At 27.8% G+C, this 9,066-nt stretch overlaps 1 protein-coding gene across 3 annotated transcripts in view; it reads left to right on the top strand.

The window, feature by feature from the left end:
- LOC100162698 (protein 5NUC) overlaps positions 1-9,066 on the top strand; it is a 22,986-nt gene that overhangs the window by 4,160 nt on the left and 9,760 nt on the right. For 2 of the 3 annotated variants that reach the window (XM_029487237.1, XM_029487239.1), the window contains exons 2-3: positions 4,893-5,093; positions 7,443-7,644. In XM_029487237.1, the coding sequence (XP_029343097.1) occupies positions 4,893-5,093; positions 7,443-7,644 (403 nt within the window). The remainder of the gene's footprint in view (positions 1-4,892; positions 5,094-7,442; positions 7,645-9,066) is intronic. The other variant, XM_029487238.1, reaches the window with a different exon arrangement.

Below are 9,066 nucleotides of genomic sequence, written 5' to 3'. Positions count from 1 at the left end.
ACAAATATCTCGACAGCTTTCCGCTTACATGTCGTTGCTAATTTTTGACGATCTATATTTGACTGAACAATTGTCTCCATGATCACCTATAACAAAGAATTGATTCATTTAATTTTTCATAAATTATTAAATAAATATATTTATTTTACTCGTAGATAGAAAACTTACCTTTTGTTTCAAGTAATACTTTTTCTTTTTCCAAAATAATGGCCGGTCAATTTTTCATAAAACATCTCCACCGAGTCACATTTGTTTGTGACGTATAACCAAAAACATATTTAAATTTTGATTCAAAAATCAACATCTTTTTACCTCTTTTGCTTATAACAAATTCCATTTTAACTGTTGTTAAATTAGTGACGAACAGAACAGATACTGAATCGAAATATAAGAATTTAACATTTGTCAGATAATTAGTGTGTGCGAATTATAAATAAACTATGATACAGGGTATGCCTTCTTCCGTTATCGACGATTATCAACAACTATCGAATATTATCGATGTATATATTGTTGTACCTATGATCTTCACAATTATTTACAAATGTCATTGCTTTTACCTACACGTTACATTACTATATTTTATACATACCACAACGACACAACATATATGGCTTAAAAATTAAAACCAATGGTTTCCAAAATTTTTTTGGTGGAAACGGGAATCGTACCTTTTTCGTTTTTGGCGGAAAAGGGCTATGGCGGAAACGGCCAATATTATTTTGGCGGAAACGGGTAACTCCCATAATTCATATCCCAAAAACCAATTATCGACATTTCTAAAAATCGTTATTTTAGCGATACCCGGTAACCAGTACAATGAGGAAAAAAAAATTTTGTTCCAATTACCAATTATTGATTTTTATTTCAGTTTATAGTTTTTATACTTTATTTAGTAGAAAAATATTCTCTTTATCAGTAATATTGAAATAATGAATTTATGATATAATTGTACAGAAAATAGTAAATACGTACATGTCATACGGGTAATGCCATTACGTATACCGTTTATGCGTATTATAAAATAATATATAGGTATATTATATTTTATATTTTTATATCTGTATTCTGTACTGATAAATTAATATTACCGGAATTAATAAGTCTAACCAGTATGTTTCTAACATGATGAAACCGCTGTTTGGTTCGCTAGGTTGTGATAAATTAAAAAACGCTATCTATCACAAGCAGCGAAGTTTTGCGCTGAATTAAAAAATGACAATTTGAAGTTGCTGACCAAGCGTTACAGCAGCGCTGAATTATCGAAGGCACGGTAACTCATTTAATGACTAAAGGCGGGTTCACAACTGCCCGTGTCGTGTCGTGTCGTGTCGTGCAAAATCGTTTCTTCTGATTGGTTCACCAAAATGTGATAATTAAATATGTACGTATCGACCAACACGATACCGCGATTACCGCGAAGTTGAATTAATTCAACTTTTGATCGTGCTGGTCACAATGTTTACGCCTTGGTAGATTTGTTTACTGTTATCTTATCTATCTAATACCTTTGGTATCTATTATATTTTGATTAGATACCAAGTTGGTATCGTCCTGATTCAGAATTCACAATTCACACGACACGACACGACACGGGTAGTTGTGAACCCGCCTTTAATGAAAAGTGTAAACACATCATTATAAATAATTCATTGTTGATAACAAAAATGAAAAAATGTGATGTAAAAAGCGGTATTTAAACCGCTTAAAATTGGTAAGCGGTTATTTAAATATTTTGGAATCCGTTAAAAATCGGTAACTGGTAATCACTTTTTTTTATTGTGGTTTAAGGTAACCGGTAACCGGTAAACGGCACTTCTCAGAACAAGATAACTGGTAACCGGTTCTTAAAAAAATTTCGGCTCCTAACAAAGCTGATTACCTATAATTTTGCAAACGGTTTTAAGCCCTGATTCAAACATTCACCCATTAATTTGTGTATAAACACCAATATTGGCATTACCAATATACGTTTAGGGTAAATAGTAATTTATTATACAATAACCACCGCTTATTGGATTTACTTATTGTTCTATTGGATTCAAACAGGTTGGTCCCAACTCTCAATATTCACACTTAATACCACTCATATACTGCGGGCTTAATGTGTATTTGTAGAGTATATTTTGTTTCCGATATTATGGTATATTATAGTTTGACATTTAACATTATTTCCTCGACTCATCTCATCAAAAAGTATGAACATTTTTGAAAAAAATTTTTTACATGACTTTAAGTCATTAAGAATTATTTTTGAAAAAAAATTATATTTTATATCGTTATACAATTTCATTTTTATTTTTTCTTCCTAAATTACAACATACATACGAAATACATAATAATGAATTTATAAGTACATAGCCAAATTTAATATTTTTATGACAGTGTATATACATATCTTTTTACCCTCGGACCTTTTGCCCTAGTGGCTTATTCGGCTAATGAATTCAAATTTCAAATGCTCCGGTCCCGAAGCGATCCAATTAGCGGCACCTACAAAAAACAATAGTGTTAGTGAACGAATCTACGTATACACCAACTTTTCTTTTAATCGCATTTTTTAAGCTTGAAATTTAAATTTAAAACTTGCCAATCATCTATCATAATATATTAAATGTCTTCTTGCCACTGTGGTATATCACAAAATTCTGTATTGCGAACTTCCTCATCAATTATATACCCATTTGGTTTCCCAATATATAGACCAGTGGTCCTCAATTCAGATTATTCTACTATACAAAATGTTGATATAATCCTAGAATTCGTACTTGGTATTATGAAATAACATACTAAATTCCTAATAACCTAATGATTAAATTCGTAGTCATAATAATGGGTGAAACACAATTTCGTACGGTATTTTCGATTGTACCTACCTTTTTTATAACACGATTTCAAGCATTAAATTAATTGTATTTGTGAGTCAAGTTGTACGAATTTCGCGATAATTTACTTAACATTATAATTTAAGCTATGATTCATAACTAACAAAATCAAATAAATCTATAGAATAACAAATGGCTGAGAAAGCTACCACTAAATGTAGGTACAAAACAGTCAACAGCCAATTTAAATTGGTGATGAACACCCACCAACATGTTATATAAAATGTAGGTACCTATACTGATATCGAAGGAAATCTAACTTTAAAATTAAAACATTGACAAAAATGTAGATGTTTAATTTTGAAGATATCTATAAAAAAAAATTACTTTATCCGATTTAAAATATATTCAAACTTTAATTTAAATATAAAATACAAAAATTAATTATATTCCAAAAAAATGTTTATTTTAAATTATTTAAGACTATAATTTAGTTAACCCTATTATACACATTATATTTTTAATTTTTTTAACGAATGAGCAACTTATTTTTTTGTTATTTTAATTATGTTTAAATATGTATTGTAAATCATGACACTGATTATTGAGTAAAGTTAACTCTTTTTTAACCGCATTGTTAGATTTTTTTTAAAAGTAATAAAATTGAATACCTTTAATTTGTTTGTGTCGTTTGAAAATCGTATAATTAATAATTATAAATTTGACGACGTTGAATCCTATTTAGTACGCAATCCAGTAGTATTTATGGGACTTCTTTGTAATTCAACAAGTATATACGCAATAATGAATTCAAAAAGGTAGATACAATATATAATGTTGGTCGTCGGGTTCAACGAGCATGGCCTTTTTCACAAAAATATATCTGTTTAGAATTTGGGTTACTGTTAAATATTGTTTGAGAACTTAGTAATACCGTTATAAATTTATTTTTTTTTAAATTTTTTTTAAATTTATTTTTTTTATCATAATATTAAAAATCATATGATATAAATTATAAATGTACAGTTGAAATATAGTTTTTAAAAATCACTTAATTAAAAAAAAAGTTTAAGTTTTAGTTTGTTTATAGTAAATTTTATTTTTTTTTTCGTTATTGTCTACTACACTAATGATTTACAAAATACAACTTCTCCAAATACAAGTTACAAATAAAAAAAAGGTAATGGAGTTGGAGTGTAGTAAGAAAAACAATATAATATTAAAAACACAATTCAAGTGAAAACTGTGAAATAACATTTTCTTTAAATAACAAAAAAAATAATATCCAATATACCAATAAATCCTCTCAAACGCATGCTAGTATACTCTAATACTATATTATAATACCACCAACACCTACTTCGTTTTGAATAATTAAATTCTCAAATGTCATTAGCACGAGCTAGAAACACTTAGACATTATTTATCAGTTATCGAAAATTCAAGTTAATTTTAAATTACATGGATATTTCTCAATAGCGTTGCGTTATACTGTCTAACCAATTATTATATGCACTCCGATTATTTCGTGCTTTCAACTCAATGAACGATACGTTTTTATAAGTAATAAAATTTGAAGTTATATGAATATTTTATGCGACTTTCGTATCAACAAATATATATATTGAACAACTTTTTTTTAATTGCATTATCATTTTTAATACACAAAACCGTGCCCCCGTCAAAATAATATAATATTATAAAAATTATTTAATAGGCTATATTTTTTTTAGAAAACTTTTAGTGTATCATCAAACTGAAATTCAGGATGTAAATAAATACGAACTAGGTACTGTAATTACAATAGATATACCAAAAATAAGATAAAATTACTTTATTTTAATGAAAATTAGGGAGGTACCTACGATAAAAAAATATAAAAGGTATATACACTTGAAAGCAGTATATTAATAATAAATATTAACTTTAGTTACAATGTATTAAAAATTAAAATAAATATTTGAAATATTTTTAAAAAAATTTTTAATATTCTTCAACTACCTAGCTGTAAAAATATACCTTACTTAATTCATTGAAAATAAATAATATATTTAATTTTCATTTCAGACTTTAGGGAATCACGAGTTTGATGACGGTGTCGATACTCTTGTGTCTTACCTAGATGGAATAAAAAATATACCAACAGTAGTATCAAACTTGAATTCAACGGCAGAACCAAACTTGGATAAATTTCTGTTGCCATCAATTATATTTACAATAAATTCAACTAAAGTGGGAATCGTTGGATATTTAACAACGGACACGCCGGTAATCATTATTTTATTTACAATTATTATTTATTAGGAAGTAAATTATCAATTATATTCTTATATAACTTATATACCTATAATGTATATTATATAGGTAACTAATCGTTTTGACTTTCGTTATTTAATTATTTATTTATAGTAAAACATATTATAATATATATTTTATTTCAAATCCAGTAAGGTTTCTATAGTTTTTTTTTTTTTTACATAGTATTAGTATATACAATTTTTTTTCATAATCTTTATACAATATATGTTATTTTTACAATACATTTTCAATTTAAATTTCTTTTATGAATCTCTATAGTTTTATATCGTTAATAATTAAAAGTAGAGATAATACAGTATATTATACTTACAATTTCATTGTTTATGTGTTGTATGTATTGAAACCCGTGTATGGGATATCATATTAAATTTTGCAGTCCGTCTTATACCTTATAACTTATAAGTTATAAGTAATAGACATCAATATTATATAATATAATACGTATATAATTGATAATTGTTTACATAGGGAATACAGGGGATTTATCCTGCACTCCAGTATATACGAAGTTAGGTTAGGTTATGAATTAATTTACTTATGTATTTTATAATATAGGTACATTCGATTATAGAGGATAAACGTTTAATTATAAATCGAGGTAATTGCCTGGGACGTACGTCTTTCAGTTGATAACTATTAACTATACTTAGGAAAGATATTGTATAGTCACAGTTGTTTTAAATTAATTTAGCTAAAATATGTACCTGATCATAATAATTTATAAACTGCGTCATAGGCATACGTTATACCTTATTTTTGTCACATTTTAGTTCGGTGTCTTTACTCATTATTTTTGAATGTGTTGTAGTTACTCAACGAATAAGTAATTACTAATTACCTTGAGCATCAGAATCAGGCATACAAAATTAACACATTCATACTCATACATAATAAACAAAGACGCCGGACCAAAATTTGACTTCTGCTATACTCGTCCATATTGTTGTCTGGCCAATAATTAATGATACTGCAGAATATATAAAGGTACCTACAATATTTAGTTGTCGCAAAATATGGGACAACAAATTGTGTGGTAGGAAAACATTCATAAAAATTTGTAACTTTTGTTTGAAATAAAAAGAGATAGCTCAAGAAATAAAATATTCATAGATACGCGTTATGTGTGTTATGAGTATTAAAAATTAAAATAAAAGATAAAAATAGCCATGAACTAGGTTAAATGTCAAATGTAATCAAACGAATAACCATTTGAATTGTTACCAAATGTTTATAAAATATCTTCACTCGGTCAAAAAGCTTGAAGTTGTTTTATCATAATTCTAAAATATAGGTTAGGTTAGTAAACTACCTACGTCTACCTACGTGGGAAAGTACTTTATATTTTTAACGTATAATATTATATTTTATACACACAATTACATTTTCAAATACAATGTTATCAGCAAAACTTAATTCAACCTACCTCGTATTCCTGATAAAATAAATTACTTGAATAGCAATATAAATATAAAATATATCATAAAATATACTTAGTAATTATAGGTTGACAGACTGCCTTTGCTCAGAATCGTTTATTGTAATCAATGATTTATCATTGAATTCAAATTTAACACATACATTGTTGTGACTTATTCAATGCTATGTACATTTGACCTCTTTTCCCCAGTATAAATTATAAAGTACTGAACGTTTTCAATTTTGACCTCCAAAATTACTAACCAAATTCAATTTGCTACAACCTCCCTCAATAGTTTTTATTAGAAAAATCGTCTTAAGATAAAAAATTAAAACTAAAGATAAACAAACATCATTCACTCCGCTCAGAATCTAATAGTGTAATAAAGAAATTTAAGACATTAAAAAATCAAAGAAATTTTTCAGTGTTTGCAGCGGTAAAGCATAGAGGTATACCGTATACGTATACCAGATAATAATATATATGCAACATGGTAAATTATAAATGAAATTGGTATGCTAATATGCTATGCTGATCCATTTCACTACCTTAAGGCACTCCATTAAAAAATCTATACTTCTCTTACGGTTTCAACTTATCCAATACTAAAGCTATTTCCTTTAACAATGTCTATTTAAAAGTTAAAACCATTCTAAGCTTCATCCTTCATATTCGTTTTAAAATTTAAAAAATGTATGTGCTTAATATTGAATTTGTTCTTTCTCTGTATATAATGGCTGAAATATAATAATTGTTGTTAAATATTCTTTAATACCTAAATAAAAAAGGCTCCTATATTCGGTATGTATAACACTCAAATATCTATAAGTAGGTTGGTACACTAAACGATTCTGATTATATCATACTTAACATTATTTTAGTCCATATCCAGCACTGGGAAAGTTGAATTTTTCGATGAAGTTGAGTCTTTGAAGAAGGAAACAAAAAAACTACGAGACGATGGCGTTAACATAATTATTGGTCTCGGACATAGTGGTATTGAAAAAGATAAAATAATTGCCAGGGAAGTGGAAGACATTGATATAATTGTTGGTGGACATTCGCATACGTTCCTGTACTCCGGTAAGCATATCATGTATATTCTTATTTGAATAATGAATTAACTATTTAAACCTGGGTTTATATTTTGTCATGCAATGTTTATCGATGTTACTTTTTACTAGTTTATATTAAAAAATTAAACATATAATATACTAGCAGACTGAGTACACTTCGTTGTCCGTTAAAAATTCAACACAATATGATTCAAACTTTGTTCAATTCGTTATTTGATATTTTTTTAATGGTGTTCAATATTAAAAATGTTCATCCCCCATCTTGAATCTCAAAATACTTATGCAAGTAACACTTTAAAATATGAGTTTTAGAAAGTGATTTCTTAGTGCACACTTACATGGAGATATCGTGAATTTGCAAGCTTCAAGCTATCACTGTTTAGGTTCTACGTCGATCAGTCAGTGAATCATTCGGGACACATTTGATTATTATGGTATACTAACTGAATATCTCGGCTTCACACGTGTGCAGTTAGAAGTTTTTTTTGTGAAAAATCCTATATAGCATAATATACAGCGTGTATAGGACGCGTATCTCGGTTTTAGTGTTCTCAGTTTTATTGTACGGCAGTGTACCTCAGTTCACTAACAAACGTGAATACTGTCAGTATATATATAGGTTTGTATAATAACTTGACATAGATGGAAAACCGAAAGTCGTGGATTGGATTTAGCACATGATATATATTTAAACTACTTATACTCTCTACTTTTCTGACATCTCTAAAAAACAAAATATCTGAAATTTTCCCGTGTGCCGTTTGTTTTTATGGAAAATCCTATATAGTTGGTATATACGCTATATAAATGAACACAGTTTGAAATTTGAATGTATTTGATCCGTGATTTGCATGACATGTGCGATTTGCACATCTAGGTCAAATTAAAAACAAAACTAGATATACTGACGCCGATTTGTCCGTGAACTGAGGTACACTAAAGTCTAAAACTGAGATATGCTCTAACCGAGAATAGTATAATATACTATAAAGGTAGGATTTAATATTGGATTTAGCACTTTGTATATAAATTTTAATGTGGTTTAAACTACTTACTTTCTAAACTTTTCTAACATCTCTAAGATATTCGTCAGATTTAATTGAGTAGTTTTTTAGTATATAAGATACATAAATACATTTGGTTTTAAGATATAGTTACTTTATTCAAGGTCATACACGTGACAATTTAATTCTTTCTTTAATTTCGTTGTATCTGACCTGCCCGAGTAAACAACGGCAACCATTTATAAACAAAAACAAATTTTTATTTCCACCATGAATCTCAAGCTCCTTGTTTAACCACCTCTTTAAAATGCATATTTCGGAAAATCCTTTCTTAATGCACATCTAGACAGTGCTCGAATTAGGAATTATTAAGGTATAGAGGAGCTCAATCCAACATTTTATAAACTGCGTTCCAAGTGCAAAAT

This window comes from Acyrthosiphon pisum, chromosome A1 (genome assembly GCF_005508785.2).
Source record: "Acyrthosiphon pisum isolate AL4f chromosome A1, pea_aphid_22Mar2018_4r6ur, whole genome shotgun sequence".
Classification (NCBI taxonomy): domain Eukaryota; kingdom Metazoa; phylum Arthropoda; class Insecta; order Hemiptera; family Aphididae; genus Acyrthosiphon; species Acyrthosiphon pisum.
Note: the sequence above shows the minus strand (reverse complement) of the source record. Positions and strands in the feature narration are given on the sequence as shown.